Source organism: Microchirus variegatus, assembly GCF_963457635.1.
Source record: "Microchirus variegatus genome assembly, chromosome: 4".
Classification (NCBI taxonomy): domain Eukaryota; kingdom Metazoa; phylum Chordata; class Actinopteri; order Pleuronectiformes; family Soleidae; genus Microchirus; species Microchirus variegatus.
The window spans coordinates 19,876,254-19,895,438 of NC_139805.1; the positions used below are offsets into that span (position 1 = coordinate 19,876,254).

At 41.1% G+C, this 19,185-nt stretch overlaps 1 protein-coding gene across 6 annotated transcripts in view; it reads left to right on the top strand.

Moving 5' to 3' along the window:
• Positions 1-19,185, top strand: part of ssbp4 (single stranded DNA binding protein 4) — a 106,272-nt gene that overhangs the window by 83,432 nt on the left and 3,655 nt on the right. For 4 of the 6 annotated variants that reach the window (XM_083887716.1, XM_083887713.1, XM_083887714.1 and 1 more), the window contains 11 exons: positions 8,318-8,401; positions 11,660-11,786; positions 11,874-11,941; positions 13,971-14,035; positions 15,731-15,776; positions 15,874-15,909; positions 16,029-16,083; positions 17,777-17,847; positions 17,940-18,018; positions 18,419-18,447; positions 18,549-18,650. In XM_083887716.1, coding sequence (XP_083743842.1) covers positions 8,318-8,401; positions 11,660-11,786; positions 11,874-11,941; positions 13,971-14,035; positions 15,731-15,776; positions 15,874-15,909; positions 16,029-16,083; positions 17,777-17,847; positions 17,940-18,018; positions 18,419-18,447; positions 18,549-18,650 — 762 coding nt within the window. Of the gene's footprint in view, positions 1-8,317; positions 8,402-11,659; positions 11,942-13,970; positions 14,036-15,730; positions 15,777-15,873; positions 15,910-16,028; positions 16,084-17,776; positions 17,848-17,939; positions 18,019-18,418; positions 18,448-18,548; positions 18,651-19,185 lie in introns of all 6 variants that reach the window. The other 2 variants (XM_083887711.1, XM_083887712.1) reach the window with 1 other exon arrangement.

Genomic DNA, 19,185 nt, shown 5'->3' on the forward strand with positions numbered 1-19,185 from the left:
CATAAATAAGAGCATTATAGGATTCTGTCCAGGGAAAATATAATTAAACATGAAATGCCCCTGTGGGAGATTTACAGTTTATGGTCCATCTGTCAAATAATGCCCTTAATAACCCTCTGTGACGACCTCACTCACTGATATGCACATGTATGTCAAGTGCCCTAAAAATTCCAAGTGCACCATTAGGTGTATAAACCAGTTAAGGTGGGAATCATTCCCTCTGCCAAAAAACAACAAAAACAAACAAAAAACAGAAAAATGTCAAGGGCAGTGTGTTTTACTGCAGGTAATTGAGGCTCTTCAGAGACAACACCAAAATGCACAACAAGAGGATTAGGTTTGATTACACATTTAAGAACAAGCAACCAAGGAATCAAAGACAAATTTAAGAGCCTGTTCAGAGCTGACACGTGGCAGGCACACAGAGAATTAAGGAGACATCTGCTCCTGGTAATTTATTTATCAAAGTTCAGACTGATCTTAGGTTGTTTTTGTTTTCCTGGTCAGTACAGATTAAGAGGGTGAAGTGTTTGAGAAAGTGAAAGGAAGGCTGTGAAACACGCTGAGGCGTCTGGTATCGGATGTCACCGCTCGGGTGTTTGACCGTGGTCAGAGCTGCTGCTTCTGTGGAGCCCCGCGTTTAGATCCTGGCTGACGGAGAGATAATCACAAGGTTGTCATGTGGTTTTTTTGGACGCGAGTGTTACGCGAGAGAGTGAGACGCAACTGTTTGGACTTTTGGACAAAAGACACCACTGTAAAACAATCTTTTTCTACCGCATCCGAAACTGACCCCAACTTGAGTCGAGGACACAAACTTTTCGCTCCGGGGATGTTTGATTGGTTTCGTCCCTGCTTATCCTCGAGAGGACGGCGACAATGAACAGATAATCTCTTTGAATGACAACTTCAAATTGAGAGGCCCCCGTCCCCTGCAATACATCTCACCTGCCCATTGTCTGCCTGTTGCTACTATTACACCTAGGTCACACACGCTGATAACAGTACAGTTAAGCAGTGTTTTGACTGTAGCCTTTGTCTCCTGCTGTGCACGCTTCAGTCCCATCAGCAGCGTCTTTTATCTGCTTCAGAGGCAGACAGACGTGAGAACTCACCGTGAACTGTCCAAACTTCAGGTGAACAGCCCTGTAAACGTGTTAAATGTGTGTATATATATATGTATGTATGTATGTCATCATATATGGCTGTTAGGATTTCATGGCGTTTCCGCAGGGAGAAAACAGCCCAGATATAGTGTGTTCCCATCTCCTCCTGAGTTAGCGTGTGGCCATTCTATATACGTACAGCAGAGAGAGAGCGCAGGAGACGCACCGCTGCCGCTGCCACTGCTGCTCTCTGTGGAATGTGAGCAAGGAATGACAATGAGTGTGCACTCTCAGTGTGTGTGTGTGTGTGTGTGTGTGTGTGTGTGTGTGTGTGTGTGTGTGTGTGTGTGTGTGTGTGTGTGTGTGTGTGTGTGTGTGTGTGTGTGTGTACGTGCGTGTGCCTGCTGGCTTTGTTTGTTGTGTTCAGTGATGCAGGCTGCTTTGTGTTCTTGCTCTCTGTTTGTGTGTGTGTGTGTGTGTGTGTGTGTGTGTGTGTGTGTGTGTGTCCTGTAGTTTCATGGTAGTTACACACTGCCCTCTAGTGTTAGCAGCTGTAAATAGGTGAGGAGGAACACAGATGACCGATACTCTACCTCTCCCCCCTCTTTCTTCCTTCCTTCCTTCCTTCTCGTTTTTAGTGGCCCATCAGTGAGGGTCTTCCTTGAGCTGAACTGAGCGGTGGAGAGGCGAGGGGGGTGGGGGGGTGGTTGGGTTGATGGGTTTGTGGTACTGTGCCAAGCTGTTATCTCCTTAGCCAGGTAGAAAATGATTTTATTAATTGCTTCATTTAACGCTCACCGTGTTCCCCTCCTTCCTTCGCCTCTCCGAACACAAATACCCAAACAACGCCGCACTCGCCCGTGTGTGCGCACGATCTCCAACCGGGCTACTTTTGTGAAGTCGCCCCTGTGTGTGCGCGCACCTCTGTGACAGTTGAAATGTTCTGTCTCTCTGTGTCTCTGCAGGGACCCGTGGAGAGAACAGCACAGTCATAAAGGCCATATGCTGGCCCATTCAAATATAATAGCAGGAAGGCCCAGAGAGGCCCACACCGAGGAGCTGTGCTCCATTATGGCACATTATAGAAAAGAACAAGAGTGTCTGTGTGTGTGTGCTTGTATTTATATCTTTGTGAGGTCCAACAAACTTACAAACCTACTGTATATTTGTGAGGACATTTAGTCAAGGACCTTTTAACTCTTTAAATTTAACTTTTCAGGGTTAAGACCTTATATGTGATGGTTAAGGTTTATATCTGTGTTGTGTCCTCACTAAGATATAAAAACAAGCTTGTGTGTGTGTGTTACCTACACTGTGGGAAAAAAAAATCTGTTCCCATAATTTATGAGGACTCAACTGCCGTTTGGGGACACAGAGCCGGTCCCCACTAGATTAACTGGTTTTAGAGTTACAGGACGTATAGGTGGAGTAAAGCTGGGTTTAGTCATGTTCTGATCAGAGACACAGTGAGAATGAATGTAGGCGCAAGGTGCTGGGTTCGATTTCCCGGGTCTGGGAGCTTTGTGTGTGGAGTTTGCATGTTCTCGCTGTGTCTGCGTGGGTTTCCTCTGGGCTCTCTCCGGTTTCCTCCAACCATCAAAACATTCAGTCAGGTTGGTCCCCTGTGGCAGAGCGCTCGGTCGCAGCAGCTCTGATCAACCCAACTCCATCTGACCTCGAAATTGTGTGCAATTCCGGTTGTATAATGACAATAAAGATGATTTCCTTTCCTTTCCTTAGTATAAAATATGTCGCACGGACATATAAAGTCAAAGCAAAGGCACGTAGATTGGTGTCAAGGTACGTGTCCATCAGTTAAGGGATTCCCACACTTCCCATGCATTGTCTGTGTGTAAACAGCCACGCAGCGCATTCTGGTGGTGAAGTGTTGGGTTTCAAGATACACAGCATCACACTGGCGACTGGGAACTGTGGACCCATATTATGCAAAATCAACTATTTAATCATTTAAATCCTTATATTTTGGACTCTGGAGGTCCTATCAGTCAGCAAAGTGTGAAAAAAGATGACTCACTCATGTTTTTGTGGTCCTCCTCAGTCTAAGTACAGGAGATGAAAAACGCATTGTTGACTTTCACGCTCATTGGGACGTCACAAGACGCTAAATTCCCTGTGTTGTCTCGCGGAGCTTCACTTTGTCCGTAAAACACACGAGAGTGCTGGCGAGGGCAACGGTATCCGAAAACCGGAAGTCCGCAAAGAGTTCTATTCTTGGCTCCACAGTGCAGCACAGAGTTCTACACAAACTTCCAGCCTCAGAGGATTTATCTGTCCATTGGATACATGTTATATATGACCGCGATGTGCCTGCTAGAGCCTGCAAATTATCACTTTTCCAAATGCTAACTGCTGTTAGCTCCCAGTAGCCTCTGTGGCTGATGTCATTTCCTGTCCCTTAAGTTTCATTTTACTTTTTTTAAGGTGGACCTAAAGAGATACTACTAAACAGAGCATTCTGAACAGGGCTGTTTTGACAGGGTGATTGAACTGCTTCATCCTTGTTGTATTTTGACCAAAGCATGTCACAGACATGTTCATTAGGACACCAGGGAGCTAGTTTAACTTGGAGAAATAGGGTATAATATGACCCCTTTAACTGAAAGCATTTGTCCAATCAGGTGCAGCGAGTGTTACAGTTGTCAAAGGCGACAGAAGATTTTTGTCTGTCAGTGCAGTGTCCTTCTGACTGACAACTGTGTGTGTGTGTGTGTGTGTGTGTGTGTGTGTGTGTGTGTGTGTGTGTGTGTGTGTGTGTGTGTGTGTGTGTGTGTGTGTGTGTGTGTGTGTGTGTGTGTAGAAGAGAAACAGACTGCAGCTGGGTCAGTGCAGCCAGACCCCGCAGGGATGTCTTGTTAGACACACACATCCACACAAACACACACACACAGGCACACACACTGACTGGCTTTGGCAACAACAATAACCTCTGAGGTCAGACAGAGCTGGTGCTGCATTAGCCTCGGTGTGAACCTGCTGAGAGTCGGAGCGAGCCAGTACAGCTGGTGTTAACCACCCAAAACATACACACAGAGAGTGGCAGAACAGCCACAGTGGCTCTGCTGCAAATGTCAAACATCAACTGTGCCAACACGGTCGCACAACTTTGTGTGCGCGACTAAACAAACATTTACAGACAGTTAAAATAGATTATTGACCAGCTGCGTGTTGCCAACCCAGTCCAGCTATAGGGTCATATACTGGATACATGTTAGCTCATGTGACACTTGTTATTTACATGTCTGGTGATGTGCATGTGAAGATGATCATGTTTGGGAGAGGAAACGAGGAGGATGACTTCCTGGTTACGAATGTGTATAGGTTTATTTTGGTCGTGAACTAAGGTTTTGCTGCTCACTACTGTTACCTGCCACTTTAATTTGCTATGTGCCTTTAACATATCTTATTTATTTACTTTTTTAAATAATTATTCTAACTTATAATTGCATGCCCTTAGTTTTATATATATATTTTTTTTTTTCTCTCATGTTTACCTTGTTGCACCGTGGGGCTGAGACAAGGTTATATTTTTTTTTATTTAGTTTTGACTTTTTGTTTTTCAAAATAGTTTGTTTTAATTAGTCTTAAGAGTGGGGTTGCTAGTTTGTATTATTTGTAAACCTTAGTTTAGTTTTTATTAGTTTTAGGTTTAGGTTTTTTGGAATATGGAGTATTTTCCAGGTGCAAAAAGTTCATAATAAGTATTTTGTCATAAAAACCGAACAAAAGAGATAATTTTTTTAAATGTATTAGGAATGAAATTAACAAATTAACAAATTAACAACCATCCCTTAATCAAATAAAAACAGTCTAAAAGAAAGTATCCTGAAGTGCAAAATGTGCATAATACAGGAAATAAATATATAGCCAACTGACTAAAGACACACATTAACATAACAACATAAATACTACTACTACTACTACTACTACTAATAATAATAATAATAATAATACTAATAATAATAATAATAATAATAATAATTAAGCCCCATGAGATACATCTATTAACCACATAATGAACACTATGTGTAACTTGCAGAGCCTTATGTCCCACATTGTAAACAAAAACAATTTCATTAGTTTTGGTGAACTATAATAACAGTGGCAGAATGCAGCAGAGACATAAACTGTTCAAAAAGCAGACAGTATATGAATCACCTGTTTTGAGAACCAGTTCTGAGACAGTGCTCAACACCCCGTGTTGTTTTAGTAAAGGGTGATGAGTCCGTGTGCATATAAGAGCTCTGCTTGCCGGATGTGTAACATGTACGTACAAGCTCATCCCTCCTGCCAAATTGTGTGCCTTTATACAGTGAACCTGGCAGCACTGTATCAGAGCCTGTGGGAACACACTAGTTTCAAGCTGTCACTCAGGCATGTTTATTTTCCCACTGTAGCAGCGCCCACAGGTTCCTGGTGCTCAGTTTCTGTCAGCGCTCCACCATCCCAGCAGAGAACTGACACAGTGGGCAGGGTGGGAAACTGAGGGAGAGGTTGAAATAAAGAGAGAGATGTTAGCATGTGTTGCTCCTGTGTGATAATACTGTATATAAAATCAGAAAAGTTCATCAGCGTTAATTAAGTCAATTTGATGACACAAATGTATCTTTAGCACATCTCAATTGTATACACTTGCATTGATTCAACCTGTAAGATGGCACATACAGTATCTGTATATAATAAGTGTAGCATATCACCTGTAAACACGAGGAATATCCATCTCTCTCACCCTGAATAATTTTAAATAAGCTTTAAAGGGGACATATTATACTAAATCAACTTTTTAATCATTTAAATCCTTATATTTGGGACTCTGGAGGCCCTATCATTCGGCAAAGTGTGAAAAAAGATGACTCACTCATGTTTTTGTGGTCCTCCTCAGTCAAAGTACAGGAGATAAAACACGGGATGTTGACTTCCGCGCTCACTGGGACGTCACAATGTGCTAAATTCCTGGAATTGTTGTCTCGCGGAGCTCCACTTTGTCGGTAAAACACGGTATCCGAAAACCTAAAGTCCACTTTGTCCGGCAAAAAGTTCTATTCTTGGCTCCACAGTGCAGCACAGAGTTCTCCACCAACCTCCAGCCTCAGAGGATTTATCTGTCCAGTGGACACATGTTATATATGACGGCAATGTGCCTGCTAGAGCCTGCAAATGATCACTTTTCCTAATGCTAACTGCTGTTAGCTCCCAGTAGCCTCTGTGGCTGATGTCATTTCCTGTCCCTTAAGTTTCGTTTTACTTTTTTTTAAGGTGGACCTAAAGAGATACTACTAAACCTAGCGTTCTGAACAGGGCTGTTTTGGCAGGGTGATTGAACTGCTGTGGTGCTTCATCCTACTGGTATTTTGACCAAAGCATGTCACAGACATGTTCATTACGACACCAGGCAGCTAATAGAGTATAATACATAATGTATGTCAGTCCTTACTACATTTTGGTTTGGAATCATATTATTTTACTTCCTTCATGGCAATGGCTACCAGCTATTCCTCTATATTAGGACTAGATACAGGTAGAAACCAAGGGCAACCTAATTCACATTGGTCAGTATTAAGTATCCGAACACAAACTTCATCTAATCTCATCACCAAAATGCCCTGATAGTTGCTTGGCAACTCTGACACAATCAACACAAAATTCTCTGTAACTTTTAAAACCGTATCGGTGGGTTAGATGCAGTAGAAACAGAAGTCACTGTAAGTTACTGTGCGGTTGTTACGTGAGACTATTCTGCTTCAGTTCATGATTTTTGTTCATTAGTTTTGCCATTAATTAAAGTTTAAAAGGAGCTAAAAGATGTGTGTATAAGATGTGTTCTTTTATTTTCTTTTATTACGGTCCTTAAAAGAGCTGTTAGAGCGGTTACACCTCAGTAGGGTTAGCTTGGTGTTACATTTCCACAGATAAAAAAGCTAAAAAAAAAAAAAGGTTAAAGTTAATGTTAGTGGACCAAGTTAACAACCAAGTAGGTAATTATTAGTCTGCTGGGGATTAGGACCCTGAAATAGTTCGGTTCATACTGCATGTGCAATCAGAATCGGTTGATTTCAGGGTAAGTGGTAGAATCCGGTTTAATGCTAGAGTCAGTGTTAGTCATTTTCTTTTTTTTTTACATGTTTATCTGTATGTGTGTGTGTGTGTGTGTGTGTCTCAGGGTATAGTGTGCATGTATAATCCCCTAATCCCTCAGCTTTTCAGTGAAATCTTAGACACACACCTGTAAATTCAATGCAGCACACCCCTGAACATGGACACACACACACACACACACACACACACACACACACCTGTACTGTTACATGATAGCTGAGTGCTTGGCCGAGGCTCTGGCAGACTCTGGATAAGCCTGATCTGGCAGTGGGTGGTCCTCGCTCTCCATTCTGATGTTCACGCAGATCTCTGCTGCTGCTGGAATCAGATGAGATTACTGTTGGAGGAGACCCAAGAGGTCAGAGGTCACACAGTCCTCTGATAGTATGGACTTTAATGTCCTCCACACAGTGTTTGGACTCAGGAAAAGTCACTCAATCCCATAAAACTAGAACTGCGCTTCACATAGCAGTGACTGAATCTAAGGGCCATGTAATGATTCCAACCTGGGACTCATTTCTCTGTTTTTCCATAATGATATTTGATTGGGTTCAAATATTTTGGCCCTCTCCTGAGGAGAGAAGGTCAGGATTCTAAACTGCAGCACGTCTGGAAAACTGGATCCTCCTCATAAAATAAAGAATAATACCACTGTTTGGACGGTTTGAAAATAACCTGAATTATTCTTTGGCAAAAACATTGTAAGTGAGCATCGATGTGAGTCCACCTCCTGAATTGATCTGACCCTCTGTGGAAAATCAACATTTCCTGCACACGAAAATCAATGTGGCCGTCTGCAAATGTTCTGTGCCTTTTCTTTTTTGTTGAAGTAACAGAACAAAAATACATAGTTGTGCTGTAACTCGGACTTGGCGTGGCTGCATTTACTCTAAGTGACAATTAAAGCCACATGACGTGACGCTGGGGTAGAAGGAAACTCTTGAAAGTTTTCTGTTGTGCAGCAAAGTCGCTTAAAGTGGATGTCAATGGTCATAATAGTGTTAAAATATTATATCACTCTTTATTTTTGACAGCTATCAGTGATCTGTCTTGTAAGTGGCTCTGATGACCCGTATCTTCTGCCTTTTCTTCTCCAGGGTCCACCAGGATCTCAGCCGTCCCCTCACACGCAGCCTCCCCCACACAACCCCAGTAATCCCATGATGGGACCTCACGGACAGGTGAGCTGGAAACATCGACTCTACACTAACTTCTCGTGATTCATCCACTGCATTATTGTAGCTCCTTCTACACCAACAATTCAAATAAAGAAATGAACAAGATGGTTTAGATACGTGACAAAAAATAAAATAATATAAGCCAATAATTGTTCTTAAATCCATTCAAACTATCATGATATAGAGTATAAGCATGGGTCTTTATTTTAACTGTCATTTTGTAATATGAAATAGTTCATAGAGTTTATTTAAACACTTTCCACTCAACTCATTCCATGAACACTTAAAGGTGTTCTTTTTTGTGAACAATATTTTTATCTTTCTACGATTTGGTGAAACTATTTAATTGTATTATTAAAGGCGCCATATGTAAGAATGTGGCCAAAAACGGTTACTACACTCAAATTCAAAATACCGAGGTCTTTTAGGTTGCGTTTTCTCCGCCGTTGTAGCTCAGACATAACTGGCAACCCGTGGTTGCTCGGCAGCTGAGACTCTACTGACTGCAGTGATTGGTAGACGGTGGTAGGTGGCGCCACATGCCAAAACATGATTTCAAAACATAAACATGATTTGCAGTCTGCAAAATACTTTTTTCAATGCAATATTTTTCTGTACTGTTGTTGTTGGTGAGTTCAGTTTGTTATATGGACATTATTCCTGAGTCTCTGTTGCTTTAGATTTATTACATAATGCACCTTTAAGTGTTTACTGCATTTATGAGTTACATTTTAAAATGGAAAATTTTAATTGTGAAATCAATTTGAAAACCTTCTTAAAACTTTACAATATAGATGCGGTGTAGTGAAATGTAATAACATTTATAATTGGGAGAACATCAGCTTTCACGTGTAGTGAATAGCATTTTGATCCCTGTGTTGACCTGTAGGCCCAACCTTTGGCAGACCATTGGCCACAGATCCTTCAATCATACCATATATAAATGATATAAAATATACAATATAAGAAAAAGAAAATAAAGGAAATAACTCGCTCACATACATAACAGTAGTGTGTACAAACAGCACACAGGCCCTTGTTGTGCTAACGGACAGGACAGGCAGCATCATCCGTGATGGTAGGTCAGATGAATAATTTAGCTGTGTTGGCCCAGCTGTAAGGAGCGGAGGTGCATTTGGAGGGCCTCCTCTCTCCCTGAGCCCAGCACTCACCATCCCATAGTCCATCAATACACCATTAATATTGCAGCACCCCGGCTGACACGGCACAGCTCTTTGTGCACACACAAACCCCGCCGTAACATGGAGAGGAGAGGAGAGGAGAGGAGAGGAGAGGGTACACAAGGAAATAGTAGTGAGTCAGTCTCCTCCCATTCTCCCCCTTGAGGGGTAACTAGGATTATATAACTTGAAAATGTACACACACACACACACACACACACACACACACACACACACACACACGTGTCACCTTTGGTCTCGCCATAGTCTCACACTATAATGACTCCTGACTTAACCCAAACCATACCTGACATATACACACTATATATATATACATGAATTACCATTGGAAAACAGCCCTTTGTTATATATTATTTGTCACGTTTATCACTGAGAGAAGACGATAACACGAGCACCGTTCTGCTGTTCACGCTCTACGACTAAAACACACAGCATCGCCATGATACTTAAATATTTGCATTGAGTTTGGAATTAATTCTCTCCTCTGACACGGAAATCTGGCTCACAGACAGATGCGGCTATTTGTAGTTGTGAACTCTCAAAGGTAAATCTGAAAAACATCTGTCGAGGTAGCTTTACCTTTTTCACTCACTGTGCACTGTGTGTGTGTGTGTGTGTGTGTGTGTGTGTGTGTGTGTGTGTGTGTGTGTGTGTGTGTGTGTGTGTGTGTGTGTGTGTGTGTCGTCCCCTCTCTGCTGACACACGTGTCTGGCTGGTGTCTTCAGTCCAGGCTGTGTTTTTGATGTGCTACTGCTGTCTGGTGGTGCACACAGAACACAAGCCTTTAAGTCTCTCCCCCTCTCCCCCTCTTCTCTCTCGCTCTCTCCATACAGCAGCATGTATTCTCTCTCTCCTTCTCCTTTATCTACACATCCACCTCTCCCTTTATCCTAATAGATTTTATCACCTGAGGTCTTACCTGCCCCAAACTTAATGACAGCGCCCCTCCTTCTGAGGAAAAATGTGTCAAAATTACAGCACATCACTTTATTCTCCAACACAATAGCTCCCCCTGTCGACCGGGATGTGATATGACATCACAAAAGTGCTCAGGTTCATGGAAATGTGTTTTTAAAGTTCTCTACCTGGAATAATTAGTAAATGTAAATGTATTTTATTTATACAGCCCTTTACAACAATCCTTTCGGTGATCCAAAGTGCTTTACAACAATTAAATACATAAAGAGGAAACAAATAAGAATAATTAAAAACAGTAAAACAATAAAATAGCACAAAATAAAATAAAATACAATAAAATAGAATAAGATAAGATAAAAGATAAAAATAGCTAATGTTCCTCCAGTGATGTATATCTGGAGGAACACTTTTATTTATGTTTTTTTAAGGTACTGTATATTGATTAATACATATCAAATTAATCTGAATTCTAACATTATTATCTCTGTTATTGATTGAATTGAGTTTACCTGCTGTTGTATCTGTTAGTTTTTTATTGGTTGGTATATAATGATGCTAAAGTATATTATATAGGTTTAAAAGCTTAGTGCTATGTGCTATATTAATATAAAGCTATATCCTGTATAGTGATAAAGTATATATAATATGCATAATATGCTTAGAGCAATGGTTTTACAAACTTTTAATATGGGGACCCACTTTTTAAACATGACAAACTATTGTGACCCAATTCACAGAATAAAATGTGAAAAAGAGCAAATTTGTGCCAAATTCTAAATCATCTATGGTTCTTTCTACATTCTACATTACTCATCCAGACTATTTCAAGAGATATATGTGTAAGAAATAAGCCCAAACTTCATTTTCTGCATGTCATTTGATAAATCTTAATACAAAGGCAGATTGCAAATGTATTCAGCTGCCCTAAGTAGATCACCCACAACCCATCTGTGGGTCTGACCCAGTTTCTGGCTACAAGAGTTTGTAATTTTCAGGTGGTTCAAACAAGGTCACACAAAAAATTATGCTGTTGGTATTTTATGTGGTGTTTTGTCAAGAATTATAAGATGTATTTCACCATGAAAAACAAATCTGTATATAAATGTAAATAATGATCATTCTGTGCCTTTCTTTCCTGCAGCCATTCATGTCCCCACGGTATCCAGGCGGCCCAAGACCCGGCCTTCGAATGCCAAATCAGCCTCCTGGGAGCATCCCCGGGTCACAGCCTCTCCTGCCAAACAGCCTGGACCCCACCAGGGCTCAAGGTAATGTCAAATACTTCACGTGTTATATCAGAGAAGCTACACATTCTACTTATTCTCCTACTGAGTCTTCTCTGTGTCTCACCACAGGACATCCAAACATGGGCGGTCCGATGAGAATGAACCCCCCCAGAGGCATGGGAGGCATGGGTCCACAGGTGAGACGCAGTGGCATCGTACACTGTCACACACAGGATACAACACAAATGGCTGCATGAGTAATAAGTCACGACAATGGATGTTGTCATTTGGTGCTTGGACTGTCAGTTTATGAACACACTCCATGTTTGGTTACCCGTCATTTAGAGCCACCGTAAAACCAACTGCACGCACGTTATCCCTGTCCTCTGATGATGACACGTTTAGGTTCTCACAGACTCTACACAGTCTGATTATGACTATATGTGTCCACAATTGTGAAAACTCCAATCAGACCTTTTAATATTTCCTTATTGTCTACATAATCTGACTAAAAGCATGTCCAAAGTCCGGCCCGCGGGCAAATCACGGCCCTCTGTGAGAAGCTGTTCGGCTGGCAGGTATATTAGGTGTATTATTTATGGCCAGGGATGGACATAAGGATTTACTCTTAGAAACCAGAGTCCTGGATTTTGAAACCCAACTGTGACAGACAGCTATATGTTTATTTGACTCCAGATCTGGAAAGAAAGGCAGATTTTCTTTTCATTTTTTTCACTCCTGCCCAGCTTGGATTTGGTTACATTTCCATTAAAAATTATAATTGTGACAATGAAAATTAAATGTTTTATAAAACAGTCCATTTGTATGTAAATGTTGCCGTTAAAAAGAACATCACACAAGTTTGGACACCCCTGAGTTATGGGAATCACAGCATAACTGAGGATACACTATAAACTGTATTTCATGGCCCAGGATAATGATAATATCATCATTTATTTACAATATCATGGTCACGATATCACAGGAAAATCATTCAGAGATATAAAATGTGACATTTCTGCATTAGGATAGAAAAAACCCTGCCAAAACAACAGCTTTTGTTACTTCTTTGAATTCGTTTTATTCTCAAAACATGAAGACGAAAACATGCATGGCGTCATTGTATTGGTTGAGAGACCCCTACTGGCAAAAAGAACATACTGTACATCTGATATCTGTCTAAATCAAACATACAAAAGCTCCTGAATGAGAAGAATCACAGAAACATAGTGTTGTTGTAGTGACAAAGTGGTGGAAAATGCCCTTTTTAAAGTAAAATATTGTCACGCCAGATGAAAGTATTTTACTATGATTAAAGTAATGATATTTTATTCCATACCCCAGTCCCGACCAAAAAGATGTACACTATTTGTTTCCTGTTATTGAATTGTAGTGTAATAGATTAAAAGAGCAGATCCCCTTTGAAGAACCATTACCATCACCAGCTGCTTTATTCTGCACCCAGCCACCTCCTGCTCTAGCATCACCTCGTACAAAGACACACACACACACACACACACACACACACACACACACACACACACACACACACACACATACACACACACACACACACTCTCTCTCTCTGTGCCCCTCAGCCACTCTCGGTGCCACACTGGCACGGTGACTTTGGCAGTTAGTGCACGGGCAGCTGGTGTGGCATCTGCTCGACAAGTGTAATCGTCTGCTGAACAAAACTCTGCCTCTGAGTGGAGCTGCTCTCTGGCCTGGCCCCCCTGCTAGCTGTCTCTGTGACTTAGTCACACACACACACGCACACACACACACACGCACACACACACACACACACACACACACACACACACACACACACACACACACACACACACACACACACACACACACACACACACGTCCAAGTACAGGCATGTCGTGGCAGCCAGACCTGCCTGCTGGGCAGCCATGAAAACATACAGATTAGAGCATGAACACATAGAGACACACAAGTCATAGACACACACACACACACACACACACACACACACACACACACACACACACAAACACACAAACACACAGCTGTCCACTTCTACACACAGTCCACTCCAGCCAGCACACACACACACACACAGCTCATACAAGCACATAATTAAACACTAGTTAGTGGGAGACGTGATCGTCCTTCATTAAGATTCAAGCCTTTTAAACGGAGCAGGTGTGAGACGCCGTGTTCACTGTGTATGTGTGTGTCTTCCCTTTGTGCAGAACTATGGTGGAGGAATGAGGCCTCCTCCGAACTCTATGGGGCCAGGGATGCCTGGCATGAACATGTAAGTGGACTGAAAAACTTAACTTGATTACGTCCACTGGTATGACTCGTTTCTGCAAATAATCTGATTATTTTAATATCATAAAAGGTCTAAAAGATCTGAGGATGTTGCACATTCCCCAGAGAGTTATGGTTTGTCAGACTTGAACTCGGAACTCGGTCTGCAGAATCAAAGATTTTACAAGAGAGAGATTGTTTGCATTTATTCTCTCCTCCAAACACTGCTCATATTTCTCCCCTGTTGGATTGTGTGTATATATATATATATATGAGGACGTATATATTGTGATTAAGGAGTCAAATGTGTATCTTTATTTGAATAAAATAGCAGTAATCTGATCATCCTCAACATAATGGTGTGAAAAATCCATGTCTTTTTGACTTGTTTAAGTCCCTTCCTGTCAGCATTGACGTCCTCATGTCACCTCGTTAAACACAGATTTTAAGTAAAGGATGTCACTGACAGTAATTTTAAGATATGAAAACATACAGACGATGTTTAAACTCACATTTCCTTATAACAAACTTGTTTAAAACGCCCCACAGATATTCAGCGACGAGCTACAGCAGAAACACGAGTCACCGGTTTAGTTAAAGTTGGGCCGATCGTTGTAGAAGGTCAATTTAATGTCGCTTCTTAATCATCCAATTCATAGAAGTCATTAAGTCAGTAGCAATTGGACTTTATAATGTCTTGAAAAAAGGAAAGAAACGTTTTGTTTTGTACTCATCGTTGTTTAAAACTCTCCCTTAATGGACTCTTAAACTGTACAATGGAATCTCCCACAAATTGGGTGCTGTGTCGCACTTAACCCTCTGCATTACCGTAATTGCACGGAAACATTACAACAGTTTCTGAAAACTGAGAAGTTGTACGTCAAAGCCAACCTGGATATTACGGTAATTTCACTCAAATCAGTGTCTTTGTCACCGGAAAGGAGAGAGTTGGAAAAACACCTGTAAAATCTGGTGTTCTTCTTCATTTTAAATTAAATACAGCATTTTAACATGCACTAAAGTGGAAATAAATGCCAGATATTGAAAGTTAGTCTGGCCCTTTTCAGGTTTAAATAAGCAAAAAAAAAAAAAGTCCAGACCAACATTTTGAGGCTTAGGCGTTGCATGCTGTCATTAAATGTAATTTTTATGTCACGTATTTCAATTGTTTCCAAAAAGTCAGAATTACTCCACAAACAGATTTTTATATTTGTTTATATCATGTGGAATAAACTGCCATATTGGAGGAGATCATGCATTATGAAATAGGGGTGTGCCAAAAAATCAATTCACATAAGAATCGCAATTTACTACTACGATTCAGAATCAATATAAAATAAAATAAAAATTATATATAAAGAAGCACTTTTATTTGTGTTACTTATGCAATATGTGATACTGCTTTTTTGCCTTACAAAAATTCTATCTAAGCATGGATAAATGTTTGAAATAAATGTGAAAAGGACACCAATGTCTCCATTTGTCATTCTGTCTTGCAAAGCAGCCTGGAGTAGACCATCCTTTGCACACCTATAGATTGAAGCAGAAATCATTATGAATCAAATCGTTTTGAATCGAAAACGGATTTTGAATGGAATCGTAGCCCCAAAAATCGGAATCAAATCGAATCGTGAGATAGTAAAAGGTTCCCAATCCTATTATGATTGTTCCTCATCACTCTCTGTGTTTGCGTTTCCAGGGGTCCTGGTGGAAGAGGTCCATGGCCAAACCCTAACTCAAATTCAGTGAGTCACCTTCCCTCACATCTGTATGACTGCATGTGTTTACAATAACCACGTCTCATGTTGTGCTTCATATCTCTCGTGTCTCCTCCTTCCACAGATAGCGTATTCATCTTCATCTCCAGGCAACTATGTGGTAAGTGTCAAGTGTTGAGCTGTGGCTCATAAATACCTGTCAGAGCAGTGATGTCTAACAGGCTCGCTAATGTCGAAATGCACTCAACACTCTTTTCTCTCACTTCTTCACCCCCTCAGGGTCCTCCAGGGGGAGGCGGCCCGCCAGGAACTCCCATCATGCCTAGCCCCGGAGGTGAGTTATACACTTCATGTTTCCCTTCTGATCCGTCTCTCTCATCCAGTGTTCACTGAAGGAGAGCTCTGTCTCAGGAACATCTAACGTGTTCTCTGTCAGAGACGTGTGTCTCTCTCTGGGAGACACATGGCAGAAATAGTCTTCAGGAATTGAGCCTTTTGTCAGAAGAAAACATTGAAAAATGGTAGAACATTGCACCACGTATGACATTCTCCAGCACGACATGAAATTTTGATTTACTTAAGAGACATTGTGCAAAACATTCTAGTGTGAGCTGTGCCTTCTCGTGACAGCTGTACAAAAGGGAAGCAGAGAACGTGTCAGTGTGTTATCAACTGCTCAGCTTTGACCCATCAGTCTCCTATCTCTGTGGAGGATTAGCAGGAAAACACAAAACACTGTGGGCAGATATCCTGTCCACGTTCTCCCTCTGAGGCTCGTTTTTTGTGTCCACTATTTATTATTGATATATGTACCTCTATTGTGAGTCGTTGCCGGGGCAACCTTTTTGCTCACACGTACACCGGGAGAAGGGGAAAACATGTTTCCACTGCAGTTGCCAAGACTGCGCACACACACACAAACACACACACACACACACACACACACACACAAACACATGTTCGGTTTACATGACCTCAGAGGACATTGCATTGACTTACATTCATTTCCTGGAGACTTACTCTAATCTTAACCATAATTACTACTGGCCTAATCCTAACCCTAACCCTAACCTCAACCCAACCTTAAAACATATCTTCACCGTAAAATGTAGTCATTTAAGTTATGGGGACTTGCTTTTTGTCTCCATAATGTGGCTGTGTTAACAGATTAACTGTAGGTCCCCACAACATTAGTAATACCTGGAGAGACACACACACACACACACACACACACAGGTTGGCGCACCTGTCCTTATAAAGACTCTTCAGTGATTTCTATTCATGTGGACAGCCTAAACAACCTTAATCACAACCAGTTAATGCCTAACCCAAATTTTTTGCTTCATTAGTCAGGTCCAAGTATATACACACCTCCCAATCAGTATTGCCCCCCCCCCATCCATTCACGACATAACAAGATATCTTCAGGGAACCTCACGGGCATGGTCTCTGCACCTCTTTGCACATCTGTATCCATGCCCTTCCTCTCTTTCAATGTGTCATCCTTTCTTTTTTTTCTTCCCCTCACAACTTTTTGCCCACGTTCTTCAGATCAAGGACGACTCGTGAATATTTCCAGGGCAGACACAATAAAGTGCACTGGCTGTTGCTAAGTTGCCATTTAATCATGTGGTCTAATAATCTATGTATGAGGTCTCTTTACTTCTGGTTTTTGATAGACGGCGAGGAACCAATTGAAATTGCTCAGATTGTTATTATTTTTTCGGTCCCGTAGCAGCGACATTTTCTGACTTGCAGCTGAATGAAAAATAAACAAAAGGCCAAAATGAAACTGAAGCAAGGTCAAATTCAGTGACAGACAGTGTCACTCCAGTGGCGTCACGTGTGTCACTCTGGCCATTATTTCCCATTAATTACCTGGTTCCGTCGTATTCCATATTTCTTGACAGTTCTTCACCAATCAAGAACAGGCAGCGGTGTTTCTGTCAGACTCAGGGAGAAGAAATTGCCTGACAGTTTGCTCATTTTAAACATCCCAACTATTTTCTTCTTCTTCTTCCTCATAGATTCAACAAACTCAAGTGAAAACATCTACACAATGATGAACCCCATTGGCCCTGGTGGAAATAGACCTAATGTAAGTTAAATTGCCCTGCACATGTTTGATTTACACTAAATAGGGTCAGTGTTTATTATTATTATAATATCATTTTGTTTCTATTCCTTTAGTTTCCAATGGGACCAGGTCCTGACGGGCCAATGGGTGGAATGGGAGCGATGGAGCAGCATCATATGAACGGGTCTCTAGGTGAGCAGCTCGTCATCATGTTCACTGTGAACAAGGTGTTTATAGCAAGTTAGTTTGAGCTCCCTGACTCAGTGTTACATCTACGAGGAATAGATGTTGAACTCTGCCCCCCTATGGCTGCTACAGGAAGTGTTTTTTTTTCTTCAACTGAGTATTGATCAAAACTAAAACAGATTAGTGGGGCAGTGAGTCGGGCAATTAATCCTTTAAACGGGTGAGACGTGGTGAGTGAAGCCAGTAAAGTTGCTGCTCATCTGTATCTGAAACAAATGGCTTAATTATCGGCTGTTAACTGTGAGAGGATTTCCTGAAGTGATTTTTAATTTGTAGCAGGGTGCTGCGGATCAGTGAACTCTTACTTTATAATCATTCAGCTGTCTCTTTTTCTTAATAATCACAGGCTCTGGTGACATGGATGGGTTGCCAAAGGTAATACTCACTTATTCACCGTCTGTCCATCTGTCTGTATGTTTGTCTGTTTGACTCCTGTGTTTTTACTGGCCTTTTTCCCCCTCTTGCCTATGTTGTAGAATTCTCCCAACAACATGGGGGGCATGAACAATCCCCCCGGCACCCCGCGAGATGACGGCGAGATGGCAGGCAACTTTTTAAACCCATTCCAAAGTGAAAGTGTGAGTTTCGGTGCACTTTTTAAGCTGGGAACAAATAAGGCTCAAACAAAGACCATATGTTAGACTTGCATATCGTATTAAATCATTTATTTACTGGTAAGAAACAGCACATTCAGGTTTTTTCACTGTTTGACACAGTAATAGTAGGTCCATCTCTGTGGGACAATCAAACCTCTGCACACCCAAGTCCTGTTTCACTAAAAGTCAATCAAAGTTTTTGACTGTGTCGTCTAACAGTCATTCTAAAAGCTCTAAATGTATCTGCCGCTTAACTTTCTTATATGATACTAAGTCATTATTTTCAGATACTAAGTCAATATATTGAGATACTAAGTCAATATATTTAGATACTTAGTCATTATTTTGAGATACTAAGTCATTATTTTCAGATACTAAGTCAATATATTGAGATACTAAGTCAATATTTTGAAATACTGTCATTATATTGAGATACTAAGTCATTATATTGAGATACTAAGTCATTATTTTTAGATACTAAGTCAATATATTGAGATACTAAGTCAATATTTTGAAA